At 38.4% G+C, this 22,267-nt stretch overlaps 1 protein-coding gene across 1 annotated transcript in view; it reads left to right on the forward strand.

The window, feature by feature from the left end:
* mnat1 (MNAT1 component of CDK activating kinase) overlaps positions 1-22,267 on the forward strand; it is a 174,102-nt gene that overhangs the window by 26,722 nt on the left and 125,113 nt on the right. Inside the window, exons 2-4 of the mRNA XM_041214862.1 lie at positions 1,304-1,456; positions 5,763-5,836; positions 7,765-7,868. Coding sequence (XP_041070796.1) covers positions 1,304-1,456; positions 5,763-5,836; positions 7,765-7,868 — 331 coding nt within the window. The remainder of the gene's footprint in view (positions 1-1,303; positions 1,457-5,762; positions 5,837-7,764; positions 7,869-22,267) is intronic.

Consider the following 22,267-nt stretch of genomic DNA (forward strand, 5'->3'; position numbering starts at 1 on the left):
ATCCTGTTCAGAGTTTTTAAATTTGTTGACCAAGGAATATAGAAGGGCCCTATAAAAACAGATTACATTCAGTCTCATCTAAGTAAAGGATAGATCATAGGTGTAATTTTAATTTTAATTTTTCAATCAGTTGTGTAATGTTTAAGTGCCATAAATGAAAAAGACACTGCCTTGTCATGCAGTGAATACAGTGCAGAATAAGATATTACATACCATAAAAGAGAGAACTTAAAAGCTTTCCTATGGAAAGTGCACCCTGTACCTTGAGATAAATCACATTTGATCCCAGTCTAACCAAAAAAGCTGTTTACAGTTCCACAACATTTGTCTTGTTTGTATACGATGCAATCCATCAGCTCCTGCTCAGGCTAGTAATAGTATAATGACTACAAACATTCAAGTGGCTTGCCGACAAATCCCAAGTGGATTGAAGTTATGATCTGATAGTCCAAGAACTCCATTGTCTGTTCCTGTACATTACCGGAGGATTGTCACACAAAGTAGGTTTCAAGCTGTGATGAGTTGCCAAATCGTTCATACAAGTTGCACTGTCTAGCTGTTGAGCCACTCTAATGTATTAAACTGTCTAGTAACATGTTAGTTGACACAACTTTATTTTTGCCAACTGCTCTTGGGAGCCCCACTTGTGTTAATCCTCGTGCTGTGTTCCTTGATGTTGCTATCACTTAGTTTGTGATGCAAATAACCAACAATTTCTAGGCAGTGATGGAGAAACTGCCAAACTCAATTGGATCCACAGGGACTCATTCAGATGCACAGGAGCTATGTGAACTGTATTGCTAAATAATCTTGGGGTAATATTTAACGTGAAGACTTTGAATACATGTAAATGCAAACTGGTAAAATACCATTCTTCATTTATACCTGGATCAGCTTTGAGCTTGAAACACAAGGCAAGTTGTTCCTTCTTGGAGCTATGGCACATGGCATGTGCAAGAATGTGTCTCCAGGAAAGCATTCAAAAAGCAATATACGATTATGTAAGATTTACGTTGAATCATAAATAGTTAAGCCTTCACAAGATTGCAGAATACTAAAGGATGCTACAATTTTAATCCTTTTCCTTGAAGCAGAAGCTACATTATGCTCCTCTTACTGTCAGTGCTATAATACCTTTCTATATACCATGATGTACTTGTAAAGAATACCGCCTTTCTAAGGTCCGGAGTAGATTTTTATCAGAAAAATTCTATTGTATGATTAACTTTTTCTGATGAGAACTATGTATTTAAACATATTTTTGAAAAAAAGCTAATGTAAATCAACTCCCTGTTTTTAACAGATGTGAGAGTTGTGTGGAACTGCTGTTTGTTAGAGGTTCTGGAAACTGTCAGGAGTGTGGCACAGCACTACGAAAGAACAACTTCAGAGTGCAACTCTTTGAAGATCCTACAGTGGACAAGGAGGTAGAGATTCGAAAGAAAGTATTGAAAATGTAAGAATTTTATTCCTCCTGTTGGCTAACATCTGTGGAGATAATTATGTAAACAGCATTACATTAATAGAATGTAATGAAAAGCACAGAAACATGCTATTTGGCCCAACTGGTTCATGCCAGTATTTATACTCTGCATGAGCCACCTTCCACTTCTAATTACCGCTTTTCAGCCTGCTCCCATGTTCCTTATTCCCTTCTCCTAAATATATTCACCAGGCCACCCCCTTTTTGTTTCAGTGCTATCTGCTTCAACCACTCTATGAGGCTGAGTTCTACATTCTCAGCACTATGTATTTTTAAAAAATAATTAAATTATTTATTTGATCTGTTAGTGGCTATCTTGTAGTTAGTCCTGTAGTTCTGCCACATCTACTTATCAAACTGTTTCATTATTTGAAAAATCTCCTCTTCGTCTTAGAACTCCAGCTTGCTTGATGTTTCCTGGTAACTGCCTCCTCTCAGTTCTGATACGATCCTTGAAAATCTTTTCTGCACTTTCTCCAGTGCTTCAATATCCTTTTTGTAGTATGGAGACTAGAATTATGCACTGTGCTTAGAACCTAGGTTAAATTAAACTTCAGTGTTAAATTTAACATTACTTCCCTGCCTTTATAGTCTGTTTCTCTAAAAGCGAGTATTGTTTGTATTATTTATGGCCTTAGCAACTTGCATTGCTACTTTTAGTGATTTATGTTTGTGTGATCCCAAATTCTTTTGCTCTTCTATCTTATTCCTCCTGTCAAAATGAACTACTTCACACTTCACTGTATTGAATTACATTTGCCACTTTTTCCACCCAGTTTGCAAGCCTGTTTATCATGTGCTATATTTTGGTGCAGGCCTCTACACTATTAGCTATATCCCAATTTGACAGCATATTTAAGGTGATTAGCAAATGAACTAGAGAAGACATAAGGCAACTTTATTCTGCATAACGAATTGTTATGATCTGCTCTGCGCTGCCTGAAAGAATAGTGTAAGCAGATTCAGTAGTAACATCCTAAAGAGAATTGGATAAATACTTGAAGGGAAATAATTTATTGGCTATGGGGAAAGAGGAGGGGAGTAGCCTCGTTCTGTGTTGTATCATTTTGTGATTCTATGATCTGAAAATTTTGATACTGTGTCTCCAACTCCTCAGTCCAAATTAATTTGATATATCCTATAATAGCAAACAGTAATAGTCCCAACACTGATCTCTTCAGGACACCATTTCCCATTCTTGCATATCTGAGGAGCATTCCTCAGCTCCTACCATCTGTTTTATGTTTTGTCAGCTATTCTGCAACCTGCTAACTAACTCTATATGCCCTGACTTTATCATGAGTCTCTTGTGTGACACTTTATCAAAAGCTTTTAAAAGCCCATATATGTTCCATCCACTTCATTGGCCAGGTCTGTGCTTCTTGTTATCTTTAAAGAATTCAATAGTATTAATTAAACATGACCGTCATTTTATAATTCCATGCTAATTTTTAAATTATGTTTACTGTCACTGTTTCACTATTTTGTCTTTTAGCAAAGTTTCTAGTACCTTGCCAACACAGATGGCTAACTAATCTATATTTCTTTAAATTAGTTCTGCCTCCCTTTCTGAAGAAAATAATTTGTTATGGCTACCAGTTCTTGGCAATGTTCTGATCAATGGTCCCCACCCAAAATATCAATTTATGTAACCTCTCTACAGATCATAACTAACCTGCAGAGTTTTTCCGGCAGTTGCTGATTTTTTAATGAGCCTTTGGTCAATCAGAATCTGCATTGATCTTGGGAAATCACCAATATGCCAAATATCACGAATTAAGTACTGATATCAATGCATCGTATGTGAGCATGCCAGATTAGTATAAAAGTGAATTAACATGTGTAACTATTTTAATCTTTAAAGACATACAAGTTATACTTAATCACAGAAGAAGCGTACACGGCATGCTTTTAAATGCCACATTTGCTCAGTGGTTGCATATTTGCTTCTTAACTAATAGCTTGTGATTTTAAGCCCTGCTTCAAGACTGATGTTGGCTGACTTGTCAGTACTGAGGGAGTGCTGCACTGTTGGAGGTTCCATCTTAGTATGAGATGTTAATGTCTGGCTGTTTAGGTGGATGTTTAAGACACAATTTAAATAAGAGCTTTCCTGATGCCCTGTCACTTATTCCTTAGATTGTGTCACCAAAATAGATTAATTGGTAATTTATAACATTTCTGTTTGTGGAATTTTGCTGAGGGCAAATTGACTTATACAGTTTCCAACATAAATGATGACTGCTTCATACATAATTAGTTGGCATTAAGCACTTTGTGGGACATCCTGTGGACGTGAAATGTGCTACTAAAATGCAAATGCTTCTTTCTTAATATTGGGTAAGAATGGTTGCATGTGTTCCAAGAATTAAACGTAGTTTATTTTAAAAAAATAGCCTTTTAAAATCAGTGTGAGGAATGTTAGTGCTGGGGAATAGAACTCTTCTTATTTTATGCACCTACTGTTTGCATCGAGTACAGCCAGGTACAAAGTAAAACTCCTGTTCAGATTAACCAAAGTCCCTCAGCCCAAACTCAAAATTGCACCAACCACTGCGGCAATCTGAGTTTCCATTTTCTACAGCTGCCATTCCTTGGGCTCTCTTGAGTAAGATTGCTAATTAATGGAAGTTTTGTGTTGCATTTGGACAGAGACTGTCCCAATTAATTTTATATGGGGCTATAACTGCTAGCTGGCATAGGAGAATACAGAAGCAAGATGCTGTAGATGCTGGAAATACTCAGCGGGTTAGGCAGCATCTGTGGAGAAAGAAACAGAGTTAATGTTTCAGGTTGATGACCTTGTTCCGATGATCGATCATTAACCTGAAATGTAAACTCTATTTCTCTCTCCACAGATGCTGTCTGACTTGTTGAATATTTCCAACATTTTCTGTATTTATTTTAGGCACTGTGGAATGTTGTTCCCATCAATCTGGGATGGTTGGTTAAAAATTTACCCTTTACAGTACTTATTTTGCTTAGTTATTAACTATATCAACTACATATCAACTTCCACGTACAAAATTATACATGTGATTGAAATAGACAACTGTATGATGCAACATCCATATCCTTTCCTGTCACTGGTTGTCAAAGGTTAGATGCGCAGGTTTAACAACACAGGAAAGGCAAGCTCATAATTATGGAGCAGTTGAAGGGAAACTATTCTTTTATTGATATTTTATCTTTCCTTCAATTTACGCTTAACCGTTTTTCTATGTGAGATTAGTTTTCAAAGGGAAGGATATTATATGGTGAAGTATTTACAGTGCAGAATATAATACAGAAACTGTATCGATCTTTCTGTGCGTTGCATGTTAAGTAGGCTTGTAAACAAACCAGTTTTGATGATGTGCCATTTTAGGAGCACACTATATAAGATCGGAACTTTTTTTTAGAAGCCTTTCAACTTTGAAACTGGTTTATTGTGGATTTGACCTATACTTATCAGTACTTGACCAAGGAGGATTTATCTTAGTTAAGGTTTTAGATCGTTTGGCTACCTTCACCCATAGTGATCTTGAATCTTGAAATTGTTGGATTCTTTCACAATCCTAAAACACAAAGTCCAGGTAGTGTTGGCTGTCCCAGCACTTTTGTTAATCTGATTTAGGATGCATTAATGCTACAGCTGTAATGTTGCTGCAAAGCAAAAATTGCATTGCATCTCAGTTTTGGTTATGGTATGAATTCAGCCATTGGAATGAAAATATTCTCTAGAAAATTTTTAATTCTGGATTTGAGCTGCTTGAACTTAGCATCAGTACAAAGAGGAAATTGTTTCATACCAGAACTGAACTTACAATTTTAATGCATCCTTAAATATTTCCCCAGCTCTTTGTGGAATCATCACAGCATTGCTCAACTGCATTTTTCTGTAGGCTCCACAAGTGTATGATTCCATTAGATCAACACAGGCATCTCTCCAAGTCCAGATTATTAACATACATCAGTACTAGTTGAGTCGGTTTGTTAAGAAAATCCCCTGTAAAGACCTGGTACTTAAACAATTATTCACTAAATTTGACGATGGGCACTCTCAAGTTGTGGTGAGCAATTTATATCCTGAAATAAGTATTTCTCTGATGTTCAGAGCTAGATCGTTTGTGCTTGCAATGCTGAACTTTATGTTAAATTTAGATGTTGTAATGCATTGATTTTTAAAATTTAAATTTTTGATTTGACTAATGTATAATAATTTGTGATGCTTACAATTAACAAAATCTAAATGTTTAATTTGTTTAATAACCCTGTTTACTCCTCTTTGGAAATGAAGATACAACAAAAGAGAAGAAGACTTTTCCACTCTGAAAGAATACAATGATTTTCTTGAAGAGGTTGAAGATATTGGTAAGTTTGAAACTTGAAGAATGTTCATGAAGTTAGGCATAAATGTTTAATCAATTCAGCACTACCTGTGCATCAAAAGACCAAAATTATCAATTCCTAGAAGTAGTTAGAAGTATCACATTGGGTAATCATCGGGGATAAGTATGTTTGGTTTACCTATCCAGCTTAAACCTATACATCCTTTTTAATACTGCGACATGAGCAACTCGATGTTTTTGTGCAATTTTCTGAAATATTTAGATCTATTTTTCTACTTGAACCCTGCAGTTGTAGTGGTTTGATACAGTGGAGTGATTTACTAAATCACATGAGAGGGCAGTTGAGAATCAAGCACATTGGTGTATGACTGGAGTAACATAAAGTCCAAACTGGTTGGAGATGGCAGTCTTCATTCCCTAAAGGTAATTCATGAATCAGTTGGGTTTTTACGACATTAGGTGATTTTATTGCAGTCGCATTCCATTTTATTATTTCCAGATTTAAAAAAATATGTTTTTGAATTCAAATTCTCAAACTACCACAGTGGGATTTGAACACTTTTATTTTCTGGATTACTAATCCAGTTATGTAGCCCACGTAGTGGGCCTTACAGTGCCTTACACCATGACTTGTAGCTGAATTCTTAAATTTGGCTGTGTATTTCAGTTGGGTTTCTGATGTCAAAACTGCAGATTGCCCAGCCAGAAGTGCAAACTCTTGGATTTTGTTTGGGATACTTTTGACAAGTAAGCTTTCAGATTCCACACTGTCATGTGGGTAAAGACAGATGTAGAGCTTCTGGAAGAGATGCATGTGTTGACCTTATGGAATCCTGCACCGGACTCTTTCTTATAATATGGATTTTGGCTGGTTTCAAAGTAAATTGACCATAACTCACTTGCATAGCAGTACAAGTTCTCAGCAAAACTAATTTAATATTTGTGTACGGAAATCTTAGTAGTCAATTCATTAAAAAAATGTCTATTTCAGCAACGTGAAGAATGTAATTGCTCAATGCAGCAATACACATTGCCTGTCTTGCAATGTATTAATGGCTGAATAGTTGAGTATTCAACTTGGGGAGGGAGACAACTGAATAATATTTCATTGTTCATGATTATTATAGGGATTAAAAAACATATCAACCGTCATATTAGAGATTTATTCAATTGTAATCTGTTTGCTTTCCATGGAATAGTTAACTTTATGCCATGGAAGTGGTCCTATGATATATTGAATAAGGTCCTTGGAATATAATTGTATATGGTGCTTCTTGGCACTTCTCAGAAGTCAGTTTATGAAGTGACTTGCATTCCTCCTGGATGAGTTTTCTTCATGCATTGTGCATTAGGCTGCATCATTCTCCATGTTTTGCGGAATAATTCATGGCATGTAGCATCATTTAAGTTTTATTTTTGGTGATTTGCCTTGTTTCCTTTAATTATTTGTTACCATGTACATAAATGAATACTAAAATTCTTACTTGATTTGTATTGTGGGAATAAGATGAATATTGAGGAGATTGGGGCTGATTTGAAATTGGGTGTGGTTTTAGTCCACAGTTTAATACTGTAATTTAAAGTATAGAATACACATTGGGGTAACATGTAAGTGTGTCCAAAACTACTGAAGATATAACTTGAAGGATGCTAATATAACTGCTTTTTTCACCTAACAGGGTTACATTGGATAACAAGGTAAGGATACAATAGAAAAAAAAGACATGAGGAATTTAGGCTTAATACAGTAATGCAACACAATGACTAGATTTTGAATGGTCATAGAAATGTAGTAAAGTAAATTTGAATTTCAGTGTACTCCTAACAAATCAGTTTTTTTTGCTTGAAATATTAACAGCAAGTCAAATTTTGCAACTTTCAATTAGGAGTGCTGGATGATATTGGATAATTAGACTTATTGTGGGCTAAGGTTTTCTTTTTTTTTTGCAGTGACTAATCTGACCAACAATGTGGATATAGAGAACACTAAAAGAAAAATGGAGCAATACCAGAAGGACAACAAAGATATTATTTACAGAAACAAACTAAAACTGGTCAGTCAGTTGATCTGTTTAATTTAAAATTCCTATCCTGGTGAACTTTGTCTAAATGTATATGTAGTTTTGTAAATAGAGTCCCTTCCACTTACAGCAGACATATTTGTGTGAACACAATTTACCTGCTATATGCGATAAATGGCATATGTTAATAAAGTGAAAAATGATTTTAGTTACAGAGTCATACTTTTTTTTTTAGAAACTTCCCAGTGGGTTTTGTTTACTAATGGTTGAGCCTTAGAGTGAATGACTTTGACAAAGCCTTGTAACCTAGACCATGTGCACTGGCTTGATCCATGTGAAGGGCACAGTAAATAGTCAAACCATGGCAGAGACCAGCACATATAAACCCTGGAAAATGAGGGCCTTATTAATTAGCCATTGGATCAAGTGGGTCTTGCGGCCCAGCTTAATGCAGGGGAACAAGTTTGGCATGTCTGCAACCAGGTCTCCGTATCATACAATGATGCTTAGCAGATAGATAATCTTCTCAGAGACTAGTCCAACAAAGGAAAATATTTCCATAGACCCATAAATGGAGCCTATTGGAAGCAGAAATTAAACTTTCCTTTTAAATTTAACGTGAAAAAGTGACTAAGCACAGGCATGACAGGCCAAATGGATTCCTTCTGTATTGCAAGATTCTATTATTAATCTTCAGTACTGTAAGAAGAACAATGCCAGGTTCTCTAATCTCTCCACATAACCACAGTATCTTCTCCCAGGCCTTGACATTGTTCTTAAAATGTGATGCCCAGAAATGAGTACAACACTCCAGCTGAGACTTAATTGTGTTTTGTGAAGGTTTAGCATGACTTCCTTGTTTTTTGTATTCAAAACCAAGTGTCCCTTGCCCTTTCCTAACCACTTTATAAATTTGCTCTACTACCGTAAAGATTTGTGTATATGCATCCCAAGGACCTTCTGCTCCTGTGCTCCCTCAAAATAGTACAATTTAGATTACACTGGCTTTCCATACTGCTCCTCCCAAATGCACTTACCTGCCTAAAATTGCACCTGACGATGATGGGACTGCCTGTTTCACCAGTTTTTCTATGTACTCCTGATGTCTGCTTCTATCCTCCACACCATTTAGTATGTGTAGTATAAGGATCTGCTACATAAAGGATTAACGTGGGACTGAGTACAGTACTGCCCACACAATGATATAAGAGAACACATGACCTGCACTTAGGGGTTAGTGTAGTGTTGGACAGAGATGTGTGTGAAAGCAAGCATGGAGACAGCTCCTAGCTTGAACTTTTACTGAACCTAAGTATATAGTTTCTAATAGTTAATAAATACTTACTGTTGAACTACCTAAGACTACGGATACCATAAAACCTACTGAACTACGCCCAACACCTTTCAACATGGTGGCAGCGAATGGAACAACTCAAAACCTCACATAGACTACAGAAAAAAATTAAAATCCTAGAAAACTGAAGAAAAAAATAAAAGAAGCATTCTGACTTGAAGAAAAGCTCAAGAAGTGAAAGCGCAGAAGGGAATTGCCAGAGAAAAGCTTCAAAGAAAGGCTTGGAAGTTGAAGGCAGAAATTAAATTCCTCACTGGAGCAGAAAACATCATTGAGTCCTGTGGAAGTCTATCTTTAACACCAGAACAGAGTCAACAAACCTAGCAGGGGTGAGTTAAAAATCTCAAATTCTTGGACAACACAAGTCTTGAAAAAAAGTTAGATACTTCAGTGGTCAGAAATTGCCGCTTAAACCGCTGCCTGAGAAACCCGATTCCTGACCCGTCATCTGAAAATGTGGCGACTGAGCTTGCTGCGAACAAAGAAAAAAATAATTAATTAAAAATTAATCGCGACTGAGTAGGCAGCTTTAAAATCCCTCAAAAGCTGAGATTTGGTGCCTCCAAGACCTGAGAGCATTGTGCTAAAGCGGGGAATACTCTAACCAGTCAATCCAGGCAGCCACTGTTGAGAAAGTTTAAATGCTGAGGCCATGAATGCCATTACTGCAGAAGCCTACCAAAACCAGCAAGTGTGGGAAAGCCCTTTGTGCAGAAGGGTATGGTGGCGCCATCTTGGATTTTCAGAAGCCTGTTAAAGCTGAACCTGCAATTTAAAAATTTTAATCATGGATCAGAAATCCACTCTTCAGATCAATTAGGACTTATCCAAGGCTCAGATCAACCTCGAAATTGGGCACTCTGGAGAAAGAGATTCCTCAGATACATAAATAAAAATTGCTGGAAAAACTCAGCAGGTTTGACAACATCTGTGGAGAAGAAGATGGAGTTAACGTTTTGAGTCCATATGACTCTTCATCAGAACTAAAGAGAAATAGAAGTGTGGTGAAATATAAGCTGTTTAAAGGGAGTGGGACAGGTGGAGCTGGATAGAGGGCCAGTGATAGGTGGAGGCAAAGGAGAGATTACCAAAGATGTCATAAACAAAAGGTCAAAGGGATGTTGATGGTGATGATATTAGCTAAAGGATGTGCTAACAGTGACGTTAAGGGTAGAAAGCAGGATGAGCAAGTGACAGATGGCCTTAGTGGGGATGGGGTGGGGGGAAGGGATCGAAATAGGCTAAAAGGTGGAAATAAAACAACGGATTGAAATACATTTTTAAAATAATAATAGAAATAGATGGGAAAAGCCAAATATATATATATAAAAAAAAAATAATAATTATTAGAAAAAAGGGGATCAAAAAGGGGGTGAGGATGGATCCATTCCTCAGATACATGATTTCTTCAGGCCTGGATAAAAAGACAGAAGCTGGCCAAATTAACACACTGCTTTATTTGGTAGGCCTGTAAGCCAACTATATAATAGACAAGGAACCAACGCATCATCTCCAAAATTTGAAATTCTAAAATCATTGAAAGCTTATTTTAATCTCTGAAGTAACAAAATCCTTGAAAGGACTAAATTTAATAAATGTGTCAACAGCTGGGAGAACCTGCCGACTCCTTCATTCTGTACAGAATGGCTGAAGGCTGTGATTATGGTGACTTGAAATCTAAGCTAATAGGGGATAGAATAGTTGTCGGAGTGGTGGATGAAGCACTCGCAGACCTGCTTCAAGCAATGGAAGATCTAATCCTTGAAAAGGCTATCCAGATTGTCAGGCAATTGGAAATTCATTTGCAGCACAGACCCATATTAAGGGAAAGAAGCAAACCATGATACTAAGTAAACTCCACTGTCCAGTTAGTGAAACATATTATGATCCCAGCTAATGGACAAGCCAAATCCTAGGGTGGAATCTGAACTGATAGATCCTAACTTTTATATTTTGTTTAGATACGTGGAGAGTAGCTACTGAACAGGGTCACAGGAGTCAGCTGATGAACTTTTAACAGAAGAATAAAACAATTATTAAAAATAAAAGATGAGCTATATTGCAATACTTCACCCACAACTACAGCTTTACACATACATACAGATATGTAAGGATAAGACAAGTTAGAAAAGTTATCTTATGCGCTAATGTTCACAGTAAGCACACAGTCCACGTAAACCAATAGCTGACCTGTGGTCAGATACATCACAATCTGAAACCAAGTGACAGATGCCACCTGAAAAATAGCTGCTATGGATCTCTTCTCAACTTCCCTCAGACACTTGTCACACTGTGAGTCAACCAGTCTCACTGAACTCCATCTATCACACGAGGGTTTCCAATTTCCACTCTTGAAGGACTTGCTTTGCAATCTTCTCCCAAATGACGCTTTCTCTCAGGCGCCTTCCACAAGGGTCTACCTCCAGGGTTTCAAACTCGTCTTCCGATGTTCCTCTCCCCTGGATCATCACGTGCATTCAAGCTTTCTCCCAAACACACACTCTCCCTGACTCAGTCATGCCAACAGAACACCACTACTTCACATGCCTATAATAAAGAGTTACAACCGCCGGCTGTCCTTGGATCTTCCGGCTTCTCGCACGCCTTTATTGATTTAAATCTATGTAATGCAGCTTTCTTCTCTTTAACCTTGAAGCTTGGAGACTTCCTCTCTGCTCTTCACTTTCATTTCCATAGAGCAGAACCTTTTCCAGATTCCTATCCTTGTTCTTTGACTAGACTGTCCTTTTGGGGCCTTTCCTGTTCCACTCCCCTGGATTTGGGGACTTTCTTCTTTAGTTTCTAGAACCTGCTCCTGCAGTTTCCTCTCCTTCCCAATCTCTCTTGGCAGCTGGCTTCAACTGAACTCTGGTTTGGGACTGGCAGCTGTTTCCAACTGAACTCAAAGTGCTTTTTTTAAAATTTTCCCTGTCACTGTGTGTCTCTCTCCCCCTCTGGACCCCTGTTGCTAGGCAACAGCAGAGTTTTTTTAAAACATTGTTTTAACTTTCCTAAATCAGTATCCCACTCCCCCCCCCACCCCCCGCCGATTACATAACCCTTGATATCCTTACTGATTAAAAATCAATAAGATTCTTAGGGGGCTTGACAGGGTAGATGCTGAGATTCTCTTTCCCCTTATGGGAGAGTCTAGGACCAGAGGGCATAATCTCAGAGTAAAGGGGCGCCCAATTAAAACAGAGATGAGGAGGAATTTCTTCTCTGAGGGTAGTCAATCTGTGGAATTCTTTACCACAGAGGGCTGTAGAGGCTGGGTCATTAAATATATTCAAGGCTGAGTTTTCAGATTTTTAATAAGTAAGGGTATCAAAGATTATGGGGAATAGGCAGGAAAGTGGAGTTGAAGATTATCAGATCAGCCATGATCTCATTGAATGGTGGAGCAGACTTGATGGGCCGAATGGCCTACTTCTGCTCCTACATCTTAGGCATGTAACAGTAATAAAAGACATTAAGTTCATCACAAAAGAAGAAAATGAAGTTAACCCTGAAGCAGACAACAGAGGAGTATAGCAATTGAATAAGATAAAAATGGAAAGGTGGTGCTAAATAAAGCACTTAAATTTAACAAGTTACCCAATCCAAAAGGAATGCATCATTCTTTGCTTGGGGATGCTATGATCAAGATGGCAGAAGCTCTGACCAGAATCTTCCAATCTCCCTTGGATATCACAGTGGTGCCAGAGGACTCGACGATTGTAAATGCTATAGCCCTATTCAAAAAGCCAGCATCTACAAGTCAGACATGGTAGGAAATCTACAAATGATCACTGTTATGGGAAAAAATATTCTCACTTGGAGAAGCATAGGTTAATAGCGGGTGCCAGTGTAGATTTGTTAAAGATAAATCTTGTCTGACTAACCTGAACAAGTTCTTTGATGAAGTAACATAAAGGGTTCGTGAAGGTTGAATATGGATTTTCATAAGGCATATGGTAAAGTACTACATAACAGACCAACTCAGATAATTCAAACATGGAGGGCGAAAGGGACACTGGTAACTTAAGTAACTTAAGTTTCAATAAGGTTGCCTCTCCATTCTTCTAAACTACAATGAGTACAGGCCCAACCTACTCAACCTCTCTTCATAAGAAAATCCCTCCATACCTGGGATCAACCTAGTGAACCTTCTCTGGACTGCCTCAAATGCCAGTATATCTTTCCTTAGATAAGGGGACCAAAACTGTTCATAGTATTCTAGGTATGGTCTAACTAGTGACTTGTATTGTTTCAGCAAGACTTCCCTATTTTTATACTCCATTCCCTTTGAAATAAAGGCCAATATTTCATTTGCCTTCCCTATTACCTGTTGGACTTTTTTTTAATTCATTTGTGGGGTGTGGGCTTCACTAGCTGGGCCAGCATTTATTACCTATCCCTAGTTACCCTTGAGAAGGTAGTGGTGAGCTGCATTCCTGAACTGCTGCAGTCCATGTGGTGTAGGTACACCCACAGTGCTGTTAGGAAGGGAGTTCCAGGATCTTGACCCAGAGACAGTGAAGGAACGGCAATATATTTCCAAGTCAGGACGGTAAGTGGCTTGGAGGGGAACTTCCAGGCGGTGGTGTGCCCATCTATCTGCTGCCCTTGTCCTCCTAGATGGTAGTGGTTGTGGGTTTGGAAATTGCTGTTGAAGGAGCTTTGGTGAATTCCTGCAGTTCAATTGTAGATTGTACACACTGCTGCTACTGTGTGATGGTGGTGCAGGGAGTGAATGTTTGTGGATGTGGTGTCAATCAAGCTGAATGGTGTCAAGCTTCTTGAATGTTGTGAGAGCTGCGCTCATTCAGGCAACTGGGGAGTATTCCATCACACTCTTGACTTGTGCCTTGTAAATGGTGGACAGGCTTTGGGGAGTCAGGAGGTATGTTACTCGTCACACGATTCCTAGCCTTTGACCTGCCCTTGTAACCACAGTATTTATATGGCTAGCCCAGTTCAGTTTCTGGCCAATGGTAACCTCCCCAGAATGGTGATAATGGGGGATTCAATGATGGTAATACCATTGAGCATCATGGGGTGATGGTTAGATTCTCCCTTGTTGGAGATGGTCATTGTCTGACACTTGTGTGGCATAAATGTTATTTGTCACTTGTCAGCCCAAGCCTGGATATTGTCCAGGCGTTGCTGCATTTGGACATGGACTGCTTCAGTATCTGAGGAGTTGTGAATGGTGCTGAACATTGTGCAATCATCAGCAAACATTCCCAATTCTGACCTTATGATGGAAGGAAGTTCATTGATGAAGCAGCTGAAGATGGTTGGGCCGAAGACACTACCCTGAGGAATTTGTGCAGTGATGACCTGGAGCTGAGGTGAACTGACCTCCAACAACCACAACCATCTTCCTTTGTGCTAGGTATGACTCCAACCAGCAGAGAGTTTTCCCCCTGATTCCCATTGACTCCAGTTTTGCTAGGGCTCCTTGATGCCACACTTGGTCAAATGCTATCTTGATGTCAAAGGCAGTCAGTCTCACCTCACCTCGGGAGTTCAGCTCTTTTGTCCATGTTTTAACCAAGGCTTTGTATGTTAGCTTTTTGTGATTCATGCGCAAGGACTCCCGAATCCTTCTATAGTCTTTCTCCATTTAAATAGTATTCAGCTCCTCTATTCTTCCTGCCAAAGTGCATAACCTCACATTTTCCCACATTATATTCCATCTGCCAAGTTTTTGCCCACTCATTTAACTTGTCTATATCCCTCTGTAGACTCCTTACGTCATCCTCACCACTTGCCTTCCCACCTATTTTTGTGTCATCCGCAAACTTGGCGATAGTACATTCACTGCCCTCATCTAAGTCATTGATATATATTGTAAATAATTGAGGCCCCAGCACTGATCCCTGTGGCACTCCACAGGTTTCCACCCTGAAATTGCTCCCCTTATCCCAACTCTCTCTCTTCTGTTAGTTAGCAAATCCTCGATTCATGCAAATATACTACCCCCAACATCATGGGCTTTTTTCTTATTAAGTAGCCTTATGTGCTGTACCTTATTGAACACCTTTTGGAAATCCAAATATATTATGTCTACTTGTTCCCCTTTATCTATCCTGCTTGTTACCACCTCAAAGAATTCTAATAAATTTGTTAGGCATGATTTCCGACTCTGCTTGATTAGATTATGTATTTCTAAATGCTCTGTTATTACATCTTTATAATAGACTCCAACATTTTCCCAATGACAGATGTTAAGCTAACTGGCCTGTAGTTAAATGTTTTTTTTTGTCTCCCTTCCTTTTTGAATAAAGGTGTTACGTTGGCTGTTCTCCAATCCTCTGGGACTTACCCTGAATCATAAGGATTCTTGGAAGATTACTATCAGAGCACCCACTATCTCTGTAGCCACTTCCTTTAATATCCTAGGATGCAACCCATCAGGTCCAGGGGACTTATCGGCCTTTAGTTTCCATAGTATTTTTTCTTTAGTGATAGCTATTGTACTTATTCCTCCTACCCCCCCCCCCCCCCCCCACCGTTTTTGTCCATTGATAATTTAGTATTTTTGGGATGCTATTAGTATCTTCTACCATGAAGACTGAAGCAAAGTATTTATTCAACTCCTCTGCCATTTCCTGGTTCCCCATTATTATTTCCCCAGCCTCATTTTCTAAGGGGCTGATGTTCACTTTGGCCTCTCTCTTCCTCTTTATATATTTAAGGAAGCTCATACTGTCCATTTTTATAATACTTGCTCATCTTATCCTCAAAGTTTAGTTTGTCCCTTTTTTTGTCATCTTTTGTTGGTTTTTGAAACTTTCCCAATCCTCTGGCTTATCACTAATCTTTGCCACATTGTATTTTTTCTTTCAATTTGATACTGTCCTTAACTTCCTTGGTTAACCATGGTTGGTTTATCCCCTTCATTGAATCCTTCCTCACTGGGATATATCTTTGTTGAGAGTCATGAACTATTTTCTTAAATGTCTGCCATTGTTCATCAACCGTATTTTCTGCTAAACTTCTTTCCCAGTCCACCCCAGCCAACTCTGCCCTCGTTCCTTTATAATTACCCTTAAATAAGTTTAGCACAGTTGTTTCCAATGCAAATTTCTCAATTTCAAGCTGAGTGCTAAATTCTACCATATTATGGTCACTGTTTCCTATGGGGGTCCTTTACTCTGAGACCATTTATTAAACCTCCTCATTACATATTACCAGATCCAAAATAGCCTGATCCCTGGTTGGATTCACAACATACTATTCTAAGAAACTGTCCCAACTACACTGTATGAATTCTTGCTTGTGTTTACCTCTGCCAATTTGATTTTCCCAATCTACATGAAGATTAAAGTTACCCATGATTAATGTACTGCCTTTTTTACATGCCCTCATCATTTCCTGATTTATTCTGTCCTACAGTCTACTCCCACCAGCGTCGTCTTCCCCTTGTTATTTCTTATCTCCACCCATATGAATTCTACATATTCCGATCCAAGATCCTTTCTTGGTATTGTACTTATTCCACCTCGTACTAACAAAGTTGCCCAACCTTTCCTTCCTGCTTGTCTTTTTGAAAAGTCACATACTCCTGAATATTTAGCTCCCAGCTTTGATCTCCTTGTAACCACTCCTCCGTAATGGCTATAAGACCTTATCCATTAACCTCTATTTGTGCTGTTAATTCATTTATTTTTTTCCGAATACTGTGTACATTTAAGTAAAGGGCCATTAATTTAGCCTTTTTACCATTTTTTCCCCCCTTGGACCCTTTTTGCTGCTGTTTTTTATGTCCCTTCTTGTCACACTCATTATCATTAGCTAAATAAAAACAAAAAAACTGCGGATGCTGGAAATCCAAAACAAAAACAGAATTACCTGGAAAAACTCAGCAGGTCTGGCAGCATCGGCGGAGAAGAAAAGAGTTGACGTTTCGAGTCCTCATGACCCTTCGACAGAACTTGAGTTCGAGTCCAGGAAAGAGCTGAAATATAAGCTGGTTTAAGGTGTGTGTGTGGGGGGCGGAGAGATAGAGAGACAGAGAGGTGGAGGGGGTTGGTGTGGTTGTAGCGACAAACAAGCAGTGATAGAAGCAGATCATCAAAAGATGTCAACAACAATAGTACAATAGAACACATAGGTGTTAAAGTTAAAGTTGGTGATATTATCTAAACGAATGTGCTAATTAAGAATGGATGGTAGGGCACTCAAGGTATAGCTCTAGTGGGTTTTTTTTTATTTTATATAATGGAAATAGGTGGGAAAAGGAAAATCTTTATAATTTATTGGGAAAAAAAAAAGAAGGGGGAAACAGAAAGGGGGTGGGGATGGGGGAGGGGACTCACGACCTAAAGTTGTTGAATTCAATATTCAGTCCCGGACTGAATATTGAATTCAACAACTTTAGGTCGTGAGTCCCCTCCCCCATCCCCACCCCCTTTCTGTTTCCCCCTTCTTTTTTTTTTTCCCAATAAATTATAAAGATTTTCCTTTTCCCACCTATTTCCATTATATAAAATAAAAAAAAACCCACTAGAGCTATACCTTGAGTGCCCTACCATCCATTCTTAATTAGCACATTCGTTTAGATAATATCACCAACTTTAACTTTAACACCTATGTGTTCTATTGTACTATTGTTGTTGACATCTTTTGATGATCTGCTTCTATCACTGCTTGTTTGTCGCTACAACCACACCAACCCCCTCCACCTCTCTGTCTCTCTATCTCTCCGCCCCCCACACACACACCTTAAACCAGCTTATATTTCAGCTCTTTCCTGGACTCGAACTCAAGTTCTGTCGAAGGGTCATGAGGACTCGAAACGTCAACTCTTTTCTTCTCCGCCGATGCTGCCAGACCTGCTGAGTTTTTCCAGGTAATTCTGTTTTTGTTTTATCATTAGCTAAATAGCTGCCTTGCAAGGCTGCCATATCTTTTTGCTTTGTAAGCCTACATATCCCCTTTCCAGAACCCCCTCCCCATTTATTCCTCTTTTTAGTATAGTCTGCAAATTTGGGCATCATTCCCTCTAGTCTATGAAACTAATCATTGAAGTATACAGTGAATAGAATTGGCTCCAGAGTAGAACTCTCTGGCCACTGGACTCTGAGAAACTACTCTAACTCCTGTTGTTTGGTTAGAAGTGAAGAACCACTCCCATATTACATTACATTAACTTGCAAATAGATACTTGACCAAGGTAAACACTCTCATAAAGGAAAATCTCAAATCACTTACTGGAGGAACTGATACAATTAAAACAGATCTGAATTTGTACAACCTTTCTTGATCAAACGTAAACACAAATCAAGTTTATCTTCTCAGCTCATAAATTTCAGACTGGGCAATCTTGTGTCCTTCTCTGCAAATTCCCTGAAGCCACAGTGTTGGCTTTGAGGTAGACTAAAATTACATACAATACTCTAGAACCAGGGGACACAGTCTAAAATACGAGGTAGGCCATTTAGGACCACGATGAGGAGGAATTTCTTCAGTCAGAAGATGGTGAATATTTGAAATTCTCGACCCCAGAGGGCTGTGGAAGCTTAGTCATTTAGTATATTCAAAGCAGATGTTGATAGGTTTCTAGATACCAATAACATCAAGGGATATAGGGATAGTGCAGGAAGATGGTGTTGAGATAGAAGATCAGCCATAATCTAGTTAAATGGTGGAGCCAGCTCGAGGGACTGAATGGCTGCCTCCTGCTCCTGTCTTCCTCCCAAATAAGTTTATACCAAAGCTAATCCTATCATTGTAATTCTGTTTTCATGTTGAGTAGTCCAGGCAATATAATCAATGATCATGCTTGCTTTGGCCATAGCCTATTAGAATTAAAGAGTTAGTGTGGATTTACTTTCCAGTCCCAAACTCTCCAGATCCATTCACAAGTTTATTTCCTAAGTACCAGATGCTGCAAAGTAGTCTGTTAATTTAATTCCGACTGTTCCTATCTCCCTTCACATGGTTAATTAATGTAAAAACAGAAGTGATCATAGCACTGACCAGGGACATCCCACTGTGACCAGAACTCATTTTGAATCAACCCAATTTAAACCATTCCTTGTTCACAGTCCTGTAGGTAATTTGTTATCCATCTTGCCATTACAACCTTCATCCCATTGGACCTAATTTTCATGCATAATTCTTCAAGGCATTTCATCAGAAACATTTTGGAAATCTAAGTAGATGATGTCTTGTTGATTCACTGTTTAAGGGCTACTTTGACCAATCAGATTAGACTTATACAGTTGATCTTCATTTTACAAAGCTGTGTTGAAAATCCCATTTCAGCCCTAAGATGGCCATATGTTAGCTTTCTCAACACCAAGTTAGATTCATAAGTTGGTGGTTTTCAGTTTTGAAGTGAACCCATTTAATTAAAATGGGCTTTTCTCCAACATCTGGTGCTTACCTTAATTCCAATGCACTATTGAAATTATACATCAGGGTCTATACCCAAGGATAGATTAAATCTGGTCCTGCTTCTTAAGCCCCTTGAAATTACTTACCACCATTTCCCTTGAGATCTGCCATGCCCTTATTATAATTTGCAATAGAAATAAATAGAATTTATAGAGCACTTTGTCACATTCTTAAGATGTCCTGAAGCACTTTAAGACAAACTGATTACTTTGTGAAATGCAGTCATTTTTTGTTTCACAGGCAAAATTTAAACAAATTTAAGCAAAGTATAAATAGTTTAGGATGTCTTAGAGCACTCCATTAAACTGCAGATGTATTGTTTTCTTGCTATTCATATGAACCATAGGCTTGAATTAAACCGTGTCTTCTAGTATTGTTATGCATAATGGGAAAAGCATCTTTTTGGACAGCATTTCATTGAATGAAGTGATCAGTTCATGCATAAATGTAACTCAGCATTCATCAGTTGAATAGGTAACAAAAGAAATGCCAAATATATAATAGGTTTTGGATGTATCCCCTTCTTCACCACTTTCGAAAGCCGTTGATGCAGTGCCTCACAACAGACTTGTGAGCAAAGTTATAGCTTGTGGAATAAAAAGGACAGTAGCAATATGGATACGTAATTGGCTAAGTGACAGGAAACAGAGAGTAGTGGTTAATGGAGGTTTTTAGGGCTAGAGGGAGGTTTGTAGTGGAGTTCCCCAGGGATCGGTGTTGGGACCCTTGCTTTTCCGGATGTATATTAATGATCTAGACCTTGGTGTACAGGGTGCAATTTCAAAGTTTGTGGATGATATGAGACTTGGATGCATTGTGAACTGTGAGGAGAATAGTATAGAACGACTAAAGGACGTAGACAAGATGTCCAAGCAGACGGACAGGTGACAGATGAAGTTCAATGTGGAGAAATGTGAAATGAATCATTTTCGGAACAAGAACATGGAGAGACAATATAAAGTAAAGAGTACAATTCTAAAGTGGGTGCAGAAGCAGAGGGACCTGAGTGTAAATGTGCATAAATCATTGAAGGTGGCAGGACAGGTTGAGACTGTGGTTAATAAAGTATACAGTATCCTAGGCTTTATTAATAAGGGCGTAGAGTACAAGAGAAAGAATGTTATACCGAACTTGTATTACACCCTAGTTTGGCCTCAGCTGCATTATTGCATCCATTTCTGGGTGCTGCACTTTAGGAAAGACATGAAGACACTAGACAGAGTGCAGAAAAAAATTCATGAGAATTTTCCAAGGATGAGGAACTTCAGTTATGAAGATAGATTGGAGAAGTTAGAACTGTTTTCCTTGGAGAAAAGAAGGCTGAAATGAGATTTAATAGAGCTATTCAAAGTCATGAGGGGTCTGGACAGGGTAGATAGGAAGAAAATGTTCCCATTCATGAAAAGATCGAGAATGAGAGGGCATAGATTTAAAGCAATTGGCAAAAGAAGCAGAAGCGATATGAGAAAGAAACTTTTTAAAGCAGTGAGTGTTACGGTCTGGAATGCACTACCTGAAGGTGTGGTGGAGGCAGTTTCAATCTAAGCATTTAAAAGGGAATTAGACTGTTATCTGAAAAGGAAGAATTGGTAGGGTTATGGGGAGAAGGAGGGAAAATAGTACTAAGGGAGCCAGTGCAGTCATGATGAGCTGAATGGCCACCTCCTGCGCTGTAACAATTCTGTGATTCTGTGAAATTATGAGTGGTCAGAAAATGATTTTATTGGTCTGATCAGAAAGAAGGGCAGGAGAGAACAATGAGTAAACGTTAAAATAAATCTAATCTGCTTGTATTATTCACCCATTTCATCTCTCTTTCATTTAAAAAAACTGTTTTCAGGTCATTAAACCTGTTGGGATAATTTTGATTTTGGCTGATGGTGATGACATCAATGGAAAGGAATATCAGATGATGCATAATACTGACGATTGATTCACTATCGTCTGGAAAAGTTAAGATTATCCCCATTAACCGTTTGTGATGCCAGTCAGCATTCCGAGCTCCTGACTTTTATCTTCCCTCTACCCTTTGTTTTGTCAAGTACTTTAAAGTGTTTGCTTATCTTTCTGTGCTGATGAAGGGTATATGCTCATCAGTTAGCTTGAATTGTTCCTCTTTTCCATTGCAGATGAAGTATTTGCATATTTCTAGAATTTGCTGCATTTTTTCATGACAATCTCTAGTTTTTCTTATGGGTAGACTTTATAATTCTTGATTAATTTTGCCCATTTTCTAGACATTGAGTTTAATCCTTTGAACATTGCACCAGAATCTGTTGGGAAAATAATGACACCTTAAAACATAGGAGCACAGGAAAATACAGCAACAAAAAAGATTATGCAGTCATTATCCCATCCAGAATACTAATGTTTTTCAATCACCTGATTTTTAATTAATCTGCCCAATGACCCCTTAAATGATTCCACTTCACCTGCCTCCATTGGTTGCCTGAATAGTGCATTCCATTCATTTAGCATCCTTTATGTAAAGTTGTTAAATCTAAATTATCTGTGAAGCTTCCATTTCTAAGGTTGAGTCTGTGATCCTTGGTTCTCGACTTGGTTTCCCTTTCTTCACTGCTTCTAATGTATGTATCTCTTTGCTGTATTATAGCAACCAAAACTGCACTGAGTGCTTCACATCTACCATGTTCTGGTGTCTAGTTAAAGTTATTATCACCTCCTT

This window comes from Carcharodon carcharias, chromosome 20 (assembly GCF_017639515.1).
Source record: "Carcharodon carcharias isolate sCarCar2 chromosome 20, sCarCar2.pri, whole genome shotgun sequence".
Taxonomy (NCBI): domain Eukaryota; kingdom Metazoa; phylum Chordata; class Chondrichthyes; order Lamniformes; family Lamnidae; genus Carcharodon; species Carcharodon carcharias.